The 15,110-nt window shown below is 34.2% G+C and overlaps 1 protein-coding gene across 1 annotated transcript; it reads left to right on the top strand.

Moving 5' to 3' along the window:
- Window positions 1-3,698: 3,698 nt before the first annotated feature.
- Window positions 3,699-8,882, top strand: LOC21406399 (transcription factor MYB1). The gene is made up of 2 exons (XM_010103548.2): window positions 3,699-4,081; window positions 7,476-8,882. The coding sequence occupies exons 1-2, from the start codon at window positions 3,772-3,774 to the stop codon at window positions 8,348-8,350; spliced, it is 1,185 nt and encodes a 394-aa protein (XP_010101850.1). The 5' UTR covers window positions 3,699-3,771; the 3' UTR covers window positions 8,351-8,882.
- Window positions 8,883-15,110: the final 6,228 nt, after the last annotated feature.

Raw genomic sequence — 15,110 nt, forward strand, 5'->3', positions numbered from 1 at the left:
TGTCGTCGCTAAAGGCGGCAATTCTTGTAGTGGAAAGAGAGCTGAGAGAGAAAGAATGGGTTGAGAGAGAGATGGAAGGGTGCAAGGGTGTTCGGCAGCAATTTTGAGGCCGAGGCAAGGGCAATTGCGTTTTGGGCGCGACCATCGGACTTGGGCCGCGGCAGTGTAAAGAGAAAAGGAGCAAGTTAGAGAAAGATAGAGATAATAGGTTAAAGAGGGAGATACGGGTAGACCTGAGGAGGAGAGGCGCACGGCGTGGTGAATTTTCATCGGAGGATGGAGAGAGAGAGAGAGAGAGCAGGGGAGTGGGTTAGAGAGGGAGAACAGTTTATCGAGAAAGAAGAGATCACAATGGTTTTATAAAATGACTTGTAGCGACAAAATCATTCTTGTGGTCGCTAAAGGCTTATAGAACGATGTCATTTCGATAATATATATTAAAATATTGTGAAATAATTATATTACGTTACAAAATCTTTAACAATGACATGTGTTGTTGTTAAAACTCTTGAAAATATCTTTAGAAGTCAAACTCCTGCATTTTTTTACTGCTTAAAGTTCAGATTAATTTTTGACGAAAAAAGTTTTAGCGACGATAAATGAAAGAATCTAACCCTTTCTAGCACGAAAAGACCAAATTTTCACTGCATCATTTTTATGGTTAACATTTAGTGACGATACATGTTAGAGTCGTCGCCAAGTATTGTTTTACAAGCAAATTTTACCCACGTTATGTGCCATGACTTTTAGCAACATGAGTCGTCGCTAAAACTTTTTGTACGCTCGAATTTTGCCTGCAGATTATACAATTTATTGTGCACAACCTTGTCATCGCTAAAAGTAGAGCCCACTTTTAAGTTTTCGTTGCTTGTTAGATTTTATTCTCAAAAATAGTTGCCGCTATATCTCATATTTTAGCAACAACTGTTGTCGTCGTTATAGGTGTCGTCACTAAAAGCCTTCATTCTTGTAGTGATTACTCGTCTATTTTATGTTTAGGAAATAAATTATTAAATAATATAAATAAACAAAATCAAAATTCAACACAAAAAGTGATTTTTCAATCTATTCCCAAAATTTTATACTTACTCCCACTTTGCATTTAATCATTAAAATCCCTTAATTTGTTACCTAAACTTTAAATTAATCTCACTTAACCTCATCTCTTAGAGTTCTCATTGAAAACAAGTAGAATATACTAAAAAGAGAAGCTAAAAATAGAAATAATTGTAATCCCGCCGTAAATAACACTCACTTATTGTTTAACCAAGATAAAACTTGAATTTTAACAAAAATAAAAGAAAAAAATAAACAAGATTTGGATTTTAGATTAGCGTTATAAATTCAAAGTAAGACTAAAAATAAAAAAGACTTGTATTGTAGATTAGCGTTATAAATTCAAAGTAAGACTAAAAATAAAAAATATTTGTATTGTAGATTAGCGTTATAAATTTGAAGTAAGACTAAAAATAAAAAAGATTTGTATTGTAGATTAGCGTTATAAATTCAAAGCAAGACTAACTCAAAGTTTGAAGTAATAACGTGAGAGTTTCTAAAGATTGTAGGACATAAATGAGAATGAATGTAAAGTTTGGTGTTATCTCCTTTTTTTGTCGCTTTTGATTTCCGAAAATCATGCATGAAGCCAGGGCATGCCCAGTGGGGGCTCCCCCACTCAAATTTTTTAGTTTTAAAAATCTTATATATGTAATTATATATCATATTATATTGATACAAATTAGCACCTACTAAAATTAATCTTATAGCCCTTACTTCTAAAAACTCAATATTATATGCAAAATCTTATTTTGATTAAATTTTAAACGTAGTTATAAGTCCTCACTAATAAAAATTTCTGACTCCGTCGCTGCATAAAATAATAATGTTAGGATCTCTGTCACACTGGTGTCATGTAATTTATGTGAGTTTTAACTCGTATGATGTAATAATAAATATGGTCTCTCTACTCTTGGATTATTTGTTTGTATATATATAATATGCAAGGGTTTCTTCCTTGTTGTGTTGTTTGTGACCTCTATTTTGCAGTCTCTTGGTCTCGATCATTGGAATTATTCATGGATTGTCGAGGTGATATTAAAAGAACTGATTGTGAGCTCGATTATTGGTCTGTTTTTATATTTTATTATTATTGATGGTTGATTTTGTACTAGATTTATTTAAAAGTCTAGGTCCAATAATTTTGTCTCGTGACATTGTTGGGCTCGTTAAGCTAAAAAACTCATATGGGTCGTGTTGGTGGACAATATGTAATTAAATAGGCCCATTTATTTCTTGACTTGTTATTAATTTAAATCTCACTTATGGACTTTTCAAATTAGTCAAGTTAGAAATAAATGAGAGATAGAGAATTAAATTCCAAAAGCGTTCCTTGTGTCTTTTGGAAGCCCAATCTGTTCATTTCAGCCTTTGGGAGTCCAAGAATCCAAGACATTCACTTCTAGAACGTTCCCCATTAGTAAAGGTCTGGTTTCATCATTTTTTTTTTTTTTTTATTTCAACGGAGGCTTTTCTCGTGCCAATCTCGCCTCTCGGAGTAGCATTGTGCGCTTGCCTCAAAGAGTGTTTATGCACAGACTTTTGGCTCGCCCGTGAGAACTTCCTCGGAGCAGCTTGTGTCAGCTTGTGACGTGCAATCAGACCTCTAGAAGTGGAAATTTAAGGGTCTGTTCACTTCGTTAATTCGAATTTATAATTCAAGTTGAGATGTGACTTTATGTGAGAGTTTTTTACTGCAGTAAAAAAATTAGATGTGATTGTTTCTGAAAGCTTTTTACTATAACAAAACTCAAATTCTAAACTCGAACAGGCGAGATGAACGAGGCTATATAACATTAAATTGAATCCCACACTCTTAAGGAATTTCAGACTTGGGAAGTGTTTAAGTCATCATGAAATTGAATCCCGCACTCTTAGGGAATTTGTGCTAAAGACTCAATATTTTTCATTATTGTTCCTGAGTTTCCGTTGGTTTCAGAGTGCTTCAAGCTATAATATTCCTTAAGAAGTTCTGACAGATCTTCATTTACTCTTCTTCGAAGAGTGTTCAAAGCCTCCTTGAGCTTTTTCAAATTAGAATATCTCCGGAGCATATTTCGAGGCTCGTAGTGTCATGACTTTACCCTTATTATAATTTTCCATATGATTTTCTTCTTCTCTATTTTCAGGTTCTTTAACACTTTTTACAAAAATACTTTGGTCATTTCGATAACTAAACGAGCCTTAAAATATGCTTTTTTCAGCCTAATTCAAACTTAGCTGACCCCACATCTTCATTAGAGATCCTACCGGCATAATCACTGTGAGAATCGATAAGTGCCTCGTTTACGTTTGAGTTAGCACCGGCAAACTGGGTACGTCTACATGCACACCATTGCCACGTTGTACCCAATGAATGTACCGGGCATCAACAACCTTTTTGAGAATCAAGCACACATTTTTTACCCTTTCGTACTTAACACACATTTTTTACCCTTTCGTACTTAATTAAGTGTCCTTGTATAAGGAGGTCCCTACAGCGAAGGACATTCAACTGGTGCGTGCAACGTAATTTGCCAAAGTAGCGAAGGACAAATATGTAATTTAGAGAAAACGACCTAGTTGGAGGGAAAAGAAAAGGAAAGAAAAGAAAAAACCGGTAAAGTAGAAAATCCCGAAAGAAATGCCCTATAAATCTCTTCAGCTGTCTTTCCATGGAACAACACTCTTGCAGTTAAGTCTGGTAGATACTGTGCACGCCCACACCAATTCCCCATGGAAACCAACGGCGCTCTCACCGTCGTCTCCGAAATCGACGGCGGCGGAGACGCCGAGGACCTCTCCTTCGGCGGCGGCAGCGGCGACGAGGCCGCTTTCGCCGGTGGCGGAGGTAAAGCGAGTAGAGACAGAGTGAAAGGGCCTTGGTCGCCGGAGGAAGACGCCATTCTTAGCCGGCTGGTGGGCAAGTTCGGAGCGAGGAATTGGAGCTTGATCGCCCGCGGAATCGCCGGCCGATCCGGGAAGTCTTGCCGTCTTCGATGGTGTAATCAGCTTGATCCCGCCGTGAAACGCAAGCCATTTTCTGGTAATTCTTCTTTTTATTTAATCCAAACTCATTTGCTTCGTTCTTCTCGCTCTCATTTTGCTCTTGAACAGTTTGTTTCCTTAACCATTTTTGGTTCTTTTTGTCCGAAATTAAGGGTTTTGCATTTCTGATATAAAATTTATGAGTTTGTAATTTGTCTGGCATTACATTTTAGAACTGAACTTACAATGTTTAAGTTGCATCTATTTTGAATCATTATGGTGTGAAGAACTCTTAATTCTCTGAGCAATTAGATTTTATATTATATATATATATATATATTTTTTTTTTTTTCATTTATGAATCTGTGCAATGAGATCGTTCATGCGTTGTGCAAGTGTATGTATGGTATACAATTTGAGCTAAAATATGAGAAGCTTGGCACTAGTTCTGCCTCGTAACGATGAAGAGAAAGATCATATTGCACATGTCCACCAAAGTATTGGAACAATTTTGACACATTACATGACTTGAGTCGTACAGCACACTGTTAGGTGAAAAATAGTTATAGGGCTCCCTAAATTGAGTATTTTCTCAATCGATCGACTTAATGTTGTAAATGAAGTACTTGAAGTTTTGAGCACATTCAGTCGTAATAATTGTCAGTAAATTTAATAACCCTGGCATTGTGTAATAGAGAAGATTCGTTGCTCAAATGGTTTTCGCCATCATGACTATTTTCACAATTGATTTTCAGATGTGCCTTGATTGACATCTGAGTGAGGAATGGATAAGCCTTTGTGTGGGTGTGTGGGTGTGTGTGAGTAAGTGATAGAACAGGAATGGATAAGCCTTTTCCAAATTGACTTTTTTGACATAGAAATTTTGCACTTTCACTAGATGGATTTTATTCTATTCCTGGGCCTTACTAGGCATGATGGCGTTTACAGTCTCAATTCAATTTCAGCCTTGCAAAGCTTGTGTTAGTGTGAAACTGTATTTAGCCTGGTAAGCCTTATGACTTATGAGAGGGTCTCAAATTGGATACTAGTGGTTTCATTTAGGCTGAACGTATTGTGAGGCTTATGTCTCTAGACTTGCTCAGGTGGGTGCAGATTTTTGGTTCAAAAGCAGAGCTCATGCCTCATGGTAAAGATGTAGATAACATATTTTCTTTTTCTACTTATTGGGTGCGTTTGAAATAGCTTAGAATCTGACTCGCTTTGAAATTTAAAAGTAGGAAAAGCGAACAAATTGATATTGACATTTTTTTTTTTTTTTTTGCTATTAGTTAAAGTTCTATATTCGTGCTCAATTAGAGTAACAGGGGATTAGTGAAAGTATGGCTTCGTTCTCAATTATGCAGGAAAAATTCTTTGCATGCATTTTTAGTGTAGAAAATTTACCAAGTAACGGGTGTTAGTGAAGGTTCTATGCTCATGCTCGATTATACTGGATAAATTCTTCTGCAAATCTGCGATTCCAAAACCAGGAAATCTGCGATTCTATGCATACATTTGTCCTTTTTTTTTTTTTTTTTTTGTCTTCAATTTATATCTACGCTATAGGTTGTGCCCCCACGGGATTGTCTTTGGGCTGTTTGCTAAGCTAGTCTACCTTTTGGGCTTAACTACATTACACTGAATACACTCTCGTCCGTAGTTTAAAAACTCATTTGATTTATTTACATTTCAGTCTGCCCATATTCAAATAACCATCTCTTTTTATTTTTTTCTTCTTTCCCCTAAAGTCTCACTCTCTTAAATTTTTCTTTTTCCTCCTATATCCTTTCACTTTATTTTCTCTCTATTTTTCTATTCTTCTCCTGTTTCCACGATCGTGGGATATTCTCATTGTATGCTACTATCTGAAGAACGGAATATGTAAAATAGATTACTTACATAGTATGAGAACTATGATTCATTGTTCGTTCGGGTTTGATTGTGTCGTAGCTCTATGATTCGGATTAGGTTTATCGTTGGATAAACTGCATTGCTGATATTGACTCCAAAAAAGAAACGGTAGGTGCAGCTAGTCCGTGAACAGCTAACCATCACATTGTAAAAATTGGATAGGTTCTATCTATGGTCATTGGGACTTGCACCACTACTATTCTTCTTGTTCTTTTTTTTTTCCCTTCCATCTCATATTTTTTCTATCACGTTCCTTCCTCTAACCTTATTTCTCATTACTTTTATATCAAAAGTTTAGTTGCTCTCCAAGATGTGTTAGCTTCAATAGCCACAATTAACATATTGAGATAAACACACACACACACACACACATAAACTCATGTTTATTTGTAAGATATTATAGAAATTTATGAACTTTTTTTAAGAGATTAGTTTCAATGGTATTTTTTTTATTTTATTTTTTTATATATATGAGATTGTTTTGGAATATGCATAATACTTAATAAAATATCACTATTGAAAAGGTTAGAAGTTTTACATGATTTTGAATGCCATATGGAGTATGAACTTTTTGGAGTCGGAGGCTTTTTGTTATTATTTTTAGTCCTTATTTTTGCACCCACAGAATCAAAATCCTGGATCTGTCATTGGTCTCATCTGGGCTTCTTGTTCATGTTTTTGCACTCTCTCAGACTTGTAGCTCTATTTTGATTATATGTGTCTCATTCACAAATTCCATTGATGTTATGTCTCATTTCAACCGTTTGCAAATAACCTTTTTAAGCCAACATCCATGAAGAGTTTTTCAAGGTTTACCTCTTAGTGAGCTCGTTATGTGTGCTTCCAATTTGTATGTAACTGAATGCTATACTGAACCAACGTGACAGACCAAAATGTGTCTGCCATCAACATTAGTTTTGCACAAATCTTGCGGATCCCATGTTAGCATTTAATTGTCACAATGAAAAATGTAGTTTTCTTTTAATTGGCATTTGGAGTTGTAATACATCTTTTATACTTGCAAAAATGTCAGTTTCTGAGGATTTGATACAGAATTCAGTTAGTTTTTTGTTGTTTTAGCTTTGAGTTTTCTGTTTTTGTCAACAGTCAATGTACGTACCTACCTGAATTTGGTTATGTAAAAAGGAGGGATGGAGAGTCTGTAGAAGGCAAAAATATTCTATTGCTTTTGGAATGTAAAGGCATGAGTAGGAAGGTGGTCTTAGTTATTGACGGAACCACTAATGTCAACAAGGAATTCATCATGACATTGTTACTCACAATGTTGTCCAAGAATTATAAATCTAGACTGGCTGAAATCATGTAAATCGATTTGAATATAATTGACTACCTCTAGTTCTCTTATTTGAACTGAAGTGTAAGGACCGTCGTCAAAGACTCTCATTGTTGTCCATTTATGTTGCTCTGTAAGATGCAATGTTAATGATATGCAGACAAGTCGTGAGACATACAAATCACCAATATTCCCCATGCACACTTCTATGATGTTTTCAAGGCTGATGACACTAAATTTCTTGCAGATGAGGAGGACCAGATCATAGTTGCAGCCCATGCAATTCATGGAAACAAGTGGGCAGCAATTGCTAGGCTTCTTACTGGGAGAACAGATAATGCTATTAAGAACCACTGGAATTCCACTTTGAGGCGTCGGTGTATAGAACTTGGAAAAGTTAAGTTCGAACCTGTCAATGTTATGGAAGATGTAAGTTTGGACAAAACCAAAGCATCATCTGAAGAAACCATGTCATGTGGTGATGTCAATTCATTCAAGTCCATGGAAGGAAGAGATCTTTGTACCATGGAGCATATGGTTGATCAGAATGAATTCAGGCTGCCAACAGAAGGTCAGTTTATTCATGAAGTACAAGAGCCACCTACGCTGTTTCGACCAGTGGCACGTGTTAGTGCTTTCAGTGTATATAACCCCTTAGATGGCCAAGAACCATTGTCATCATTTCGAAGGACAGCCCTGATGCAAGGACCTTTGGTTCAAGCATCAAAACTTGATACTGAAATTTTCAAATTGCTTGAAGCGGAATGCGTTGCGAGGTCAGTGCCTCATCAATGTGGCCATGGTTGCTGTGGGATAAAAAATGGTAAGAATGCTCGAACCTCTTTGTTAGGGCCAGAATTTGTTGATTTTTCAGAGCCTCTAGCATTTTCAAGTTTTGAACTGGCTGCAATTGGCACTGACATAAGCAACCTTGCCTGGCTTAAAAGTGGGTTGGAGAATAGCACTGTTAGAGCAATGGGTGATGCAGCTGGTAGAATTATATCTCATGGATCTCAAGTGCAAATGGGGCATTTTGAGGACAGTAGAATGGGTAATCGTATGCTTTTTGAAGAGAGAAGGGAGAACTTGAGGGGGATTAAAACCAATGTCCTATCTACCTAGGACTGCTACATGATGCTTTACTGCATGCTAAAACTGGGGACTCGGGAATTTGTGAATAATTATATCCCAGTATTGGCGGGAAGTACAAAATTTGCAAGATGCAGAAGGTTTCGGAAGGTTTTAAGGTCTAGAGACATTGTATTTGGGGCCAGTGTTTTCATGGATATTTTTTTTCCCAGGGTCGGAATTTTCATTGTGGCTAATAGTCAATAGAAGAGGAAAACACACAAGGTTTGACCAGCCTTTGTTTTTAATTCTTGCCGTCTAAATACCTAATTCATAAATGGTTTACCTACTGGAAGGTTATGTGGCTTAGTTGTGATGTGTTAGTCGGAACTGGCGGTTTAGTGAAAATTTGTACTTTGAGTTATTTTCCATGGGAAGTGGGAATAGTAGTATTTCTTATTTTCCATGTAGGCTTGTATTTAGGTAGCTCAGGAGAAATCGAAGCGACGCTATTGACCCGAATAAAGTTTTTTTTTTTTTTTTTTCCTTCCAGCTGCAATTAGCTGTAGAAACCTTGGTTCCTTATTTCCCCACAAGTAGAATTATACAATCTTCTATATTTCAGCGTGTTTTCTCTAACCATGCTTTGTCTTGGCTCTTCCACTATCCCTTGCTGGGTTTGTTCTTTCCTGCTTATTTGACACATTTTAGTCCTTTGGGGGTTCTATCCCTCAGTGAGGCATGAGTTATTTCCAAAATTAGATCATATTCCCCGCTGCATCAGAAGATGTTTGTTAATTAAGTATAGACAAAGTTTATTGGGGGTTCTATATTTCACATGTCAGAGCTTGTTATTTCTAGTGCCTTTTTCACCATAAGTTGGAAGGTTCTGTATATTCTACGGCACATCCGCTACTCACTTCCGTTCCGATTGCCCACCAGGGTAATCTTGTCATGGCACTCGTATCATTTCACAGGTTTGCATTGAATGATTGTTTGATCTCTGTGACATTAAGAAAGCAAGGCCTGCTTTCTAAAGGCTAAGCTCTCCTTCATAGTTGAACATTTAGAGCTCTCCTGTGAAAGTGTCAAATATGGCATTCGGTTGATCAAAATATCGACTGCTTGCCCGTTTAATGAAAATGTCCGAACTAAACTACTAAGGGCTCGTTTGTTTTATATACTCAAATTTAAATTATTAATTTTGTTACAGTGCTTTTTTCTCATAAAAAATTTAAATTTCAAACGTTAAAATTAAAAATCATAGTTTGAGTATATTTTCAGAACGAGTCCTAAATTAGGTAAACTGACAACTATAGTCACGCTAGGTATTCTGAAGAAAAAGAAGAGGGGTTGCTTAAGTGAGCTACTTGGTATCATGACAATGTTGGTCATAAAACCATCCAAAAAGTTGCCAATCATAACGATGTAATGGAGAGAAAATGATTCCTTTTTACTTATATATATATATATATATATTACCCTTTTTCTTTTCGGCGTGACTCCTCGTTGTATAAATGTTGAAGACGTAGTTTTCTCTTTATGCAAGTTTTGCAAGGTTATATTGCATGTGGATTAAAGGGGATTCCCGTCAGGAATTCTGAAACTTCTTGAGTTTAGAGCAGTTAAGGACACAATGGCTGAGCTCTGCATTTTGCATGTTTTCTTGTCGAGATTTGCTTAATGATTTGCAGCCTTTTAACCAGTTCGTGCCTCAAATGTGATTTTGAAGTTTGTTTAGGAAAAAGACAGATCACTAGTCTAAGCGATTCTTTTAACCTTTTTACTTTTTGTCTACGTGTTTGGGGCAGTTCGATCAAAAAACTATTTGGAGCAGTCACATTATTGCTTCTCAGAGAATTCATAATATATTGTTCTCTTAAATACATAAATAAAACAAATAAATAAATAAACAAATAAATAAATACGAGATAGAGAGAAGCCTTTTCCTTCTTTTTTTTTTAAAATTTTTTTCCTTTATTTGAGAATCTCATTTTGATAATTTTTTCCTTTTTTTATTTTTTTTTTCCTTTATTTGAGAATGTCATTTGAACATGCAGTATAAAGACCGAACTAAATTCAAATTTTGTGAGAGAAATTTTGATAATGTAAGCATATATTTGCGAGAAAATCAATTGGTAAATCATGTTTACCAATAAAAAACTTTAACTTCATTGTGGCTACAAATATAGCGTACTATTCTTTTATGATTAATTAAAAGTTAACTTAATGTATGTAGATTGGTAAATTTTATTTATTGTTTACCAATTAAAAAAATTTTACTTCCTTGTGGTACAAACGTAGCGTACTACTCTTTTATTATTAATTAAAATTTAATTTAATGTATGTAGATTCGTAAATTTTACATAAATATTGATAAATAGAGTATTTAAAAAATAAAAATTTAGTAAAGGTAAATATTGGTTAAACGTCCATTTGCTAAGTAAAAAAATTGTAAATATCCTATAAATGTTGATAAATTGTCTATTTGCATGTATTTACTAAGGAAAACATTAGAAAATATGAATTTTCTAAGTTATAAATTTAAAAGCATATTATTTAAATATTTGTAAATCATGTATTTATTGAGTAAAGAAATTTATTAATATTTGGTAAATATTTTTTTGATGTATTTATGTAAAATTTTGATAAATATTATATAAATATTTGTAAATAAATACTAAGCAAAAATTTGTAAACATTAGTAAATATTCAATAAATATTTGTAAATATTGATAGATCATATAATAGTAAATAATTTTTAAATAATTAAAGAAATAGGTTTATTGATAAATACTGAAAATAGCAATCCTTGCCATAGAGTTAAAAATCCTTGAATTTGAAAAACCTGACCCTAAAATCCCTAACCCTAATTGAAAAACTTTAAAGCCTCAAATTGAAAACCCTAACCCTAATTCTAGACTTATCTCCTTCCCCTAGTTGTCTTAGCCCCAAACTCTTATCTCATTAGCATTAAGTTACCTAAAGGGTGCGTTTGAAATTGATTTCAAAATGATTTTGTTTTCTGTATGAAAATAGAAATGAAAACGTTTTCATTTTCATTTTGGAATTATTTCTGAAAATGCGTTTGGTAGTTTTATTCAGAGATTGATTTCAGTTTTAAAAAAAACTGAAACTGCGTTTGGTGGTTTAATTTTTAAAAACATGTAATAATATTTTAAATAATAATATATTAAATAAATAATATTATTAAATTTATTGGGCCTATTTTGTTTCTGTTTTATATACATCAAAACTGCAGAAAGAAGAGTGGGGTGGGGGGGTGTGGCCGGGGCAGTCCACGTGGGCGTAGTGGCAGTCGGAGAAGAGTTGGGGGGGGCGGCACCGACTTGCTTGGCGAGCAAGATGTGCTCCTTCGTCACCGTCGGCCCCGGAGACGACGAGAATCGCGCCATCCATCTGAGCGGTGCCGGTGGTCATGTTCTTGACGTAGTCAGCGTGGCCGGGGCAATCCACGTGGGCGTAGTGGCAGTTCGCAGTCGTACTCGACGGTGGCGGTGTTGATGGTGATGCCCCGGTGTTGATGGTGGGGGGGATGGGTGGGCAGTCGGAGAAGAGTTGGGGGGGGACGCCGACTTGCTTGGCGAGCAAGATGTGCTCCTTCGTCGCCGTCGGCCCCGGAGACGACGAGAATCGCGCCATACCTCTGAGCGGCGCCGGTGGTGAATGGCTGTAGAATGGCTGAAGCGGAAAAAAAAAACTCAGACAGGGGAGGCTGAAGAGAAAACGAGAGAGAAAAGGAAAAGAAAACGAAAATGGAGAAAACACTTTTTTTTTGTTTTCTAATTTCCACAAAACGATAAAAACAATTTTATTTTTATTTTTAAAAAAAACTTACACCAAACGTGTTTTTAACACCTGTTTTCAATTTTTTACTTTAAAAAATATAAAAAATAAAAATAAAAACATAAATAAACAGGCCCAAAATACTCGTCTCCGCAACGAACCGCTAAAATGAGCGACAAACTTCACGAGATAGAGCTGCAATATTGTCACGACAAGGTAGGGACACATAACAAAAGCTATCAACTTGTTAGACCGCTGTGTAGGTGGGTCCACCAAAACAACTCTGCCCGATTGTGGGCGGGCCCTCTATGCTCCTTTTATATATATGATAGCATTTCATTGAAAACGGGCCCTCTATGCTCCTCATCGCAAACTCTCTATTCATATTTATGCTATAATGAAATATGTATGAGATATATTTTAATTTTATATGCTAGAGTGTTTATTAATTAGTTTTGTTTTCAGTTTTTAATGCTTATTTTTTGGGAAAAAATGTAAATATTTCTTAAAATACATGGGTCTTAAATTTTCACTGTTTACTTTTAATTAATACCTTTTAATTAAAAAATAATTAATTAAAAAGGTATTATTATAAATAAAGTGTAAAAATCTTAAACCAATGCGTTTAAAATATGAGTTTATCATATTTTTTTTTCAACAATATCCATTGGGTCATAACATGCCCAATTCACCCACAAATCATCTGCCACCCACCCGCCTTCCTCGGCCACTTCGCAGTTTTGTCTTCTCCCGCCTGTTATTAAATTTAAAAAAAAAAAAAAAGTGCCATACACACATTGACCAAAAAAACTGCCAACCATTCTGCCTAAGTACCTTTACAACATAGACCGCCGTATGGACGACAAACTTTATGACTCAAGGTCGCGACTTACCGGTCGCTTAGTTCATGACCGTGTCAAAAACGTTTCTGTAAGGTTAGTTACACTGCATTAGGGGACAGTTCTGAAATCTGGAAATTTTTCTTACAAAACAGGTCATTTTTTAACAATATTTAAAAGGGTTATTTCTTCTCCAATTATGTTTTTAAAAAAAGGGACCCACTACAATTTTCCCAAAATAATTTTCTTTAAAAAAAAAAAAAAAAAAAAAAAAAAAAAAAAAAAAGAGAAGAAGATAAAAGGTAACACTCAATCAGAGGAAGCCCGAATGGAAGATTCAGCTGCACCCACTGGGCCATTAAAGCCAGCGATCCCCACCACATTGTAATTTGATGTGCTCCTCTTTGAATTCTTCGAAAAAGAGTGTTTTGCTTTCACACCTTTGACGTATGAAAGGGATTCAAAACGGTTTCAATGCATTTGGAGTTGTTGGATTGCAAATTGTTTTAATTTCCAGTGTTATTGAAAGAAATTACCCACAAATTGCATTGAGAAGACCCCACAAAGAGAAATTCTTTAGAGCAATAAAGAAAAGTGAAAGAAGAATAAGATTCCAGTGCAAAGAAGTATCTTTCAAACTACAGGTACATTGTACATATTCAGTTACATATTATCCATACAAATTAAGTTTACAAAAAACAAGAGGACAAGCTAAATGAAATCATGTGGTGGAATTATCTTATGAATATAAATCTCTCTTTGGATTTTCTGTTCAAACGCATAGGTTCAAAGCCACACTAATCCGTACTCGCGAATCAAATAAACCCATATATGAATGTCGTTTTTAGCGTTTCATGTATGCTTTAGAAGTTTACTCCTAAAAATTATTTGCAACCTATTTTCATATCTTGTAGATGCTCTTTGTGAAGCTCTTATTGTTTTTAAAACTTCTTAAGATGTTAGGTTTTTTTTTTTTCTGAATTTTAAATGTTGTCAAATATTTTCAGAAAATATTTTTAAAAATTTTGCATTTTTGTTAATTAATGAAAAAGATAGTTTGGGCATTTCACAAGATACCAAAATGATTAAAAAAAATACACACACAATGAAGTGATATTCTCTTAATTTCTACTTTATTGAGGGGTTTTATCTTTGAAAATACCGACATATTTAAAAGTTAAAGTTGGGGATATAATTGAATTTTTTTTTTTTCAAAATACTAGCTTAATAATGAAATTTGAAAATATAAAGATCAAATTTTAGGATATAATTAATTTTAAAAAAAATGCCTAAACATTTCAATTAAAAAGTCTTAGAACGGAAAACTAGTAGAATATTTGTAACACACTTTGTTATAGGGGCAAAAAAATATGAGGAGCTCTTGGGCAAAATATTGGTAATTTCAACCAAGACAAAGTTGATGAGTGAGAAAAGAAAAGTAGGGTTGTTCATAGTTGATTGGGTGGTTTGATTTAATGGGTTTGGACTTGTAATTCTTGAAGTGTGAAAAGTTTAAATTAATATTATAAAATTAACAATTAATGATTTTCAAAACTTTTAACTTGTTAAAATTTTATTTAAATCATAAAATATAACAATAAAATTAAATTATGACAAAAGATAACGTGTGTATATAGAGTGAAATATATATGGACGAGTTTTTAATGATTACGTTTTTATTGCTTGTTATCATCAAATATAGAAATTTGATGATGTGACATTATAAGAATTTAATTTTATTAATTTTTATAATTTTTTTAGTCAAATATCTAATTTATTACAACCATCGAATTAATATCTTATAGTTAAAATAATGATACACATTGATGGATAAATAATGGAGTAACCATAAAAACTGCAACCATAAATAAAATGAAATATGAAAGTACAAAATTTATTTTTAAAAAATTATGAAAGAATTTTGATTGGTTTGAATAGTTTTTAAGGTTTGAAAAATCTAAAATCACTAACCAAACCAGTAAAAAAAATTTAAAAAAAAAATTGACCAAATCAAACCATTAAAAAAATAAGAATCAATCGGTTTAGTTCGATTTGTTTTCGTTTGATTAGTTTCCATGATATGTCCCTTTTTTTAGCATCACTCAAAGAAAAAGAACTTAGAAAACATGGAATCAAACTCATATGTCTCCTTATTAGCGTTTCTTTTA

Source organism: Morus notabilis, unplaced genomic scaffold (genome assembly GCF_000414095.1).
Source record: "Morus notabilis unplaced genomic scaffold, ASM41409v2 Scaffold5, whole genome shotgun sequence".
In the NCBI taxonomy this organism is placed as follows: Eukaryota; Viridiplantae; Streptophyta; class Magnoliopsida; order Rosales; family Moraceae; genus Morus; species Morus notabilis.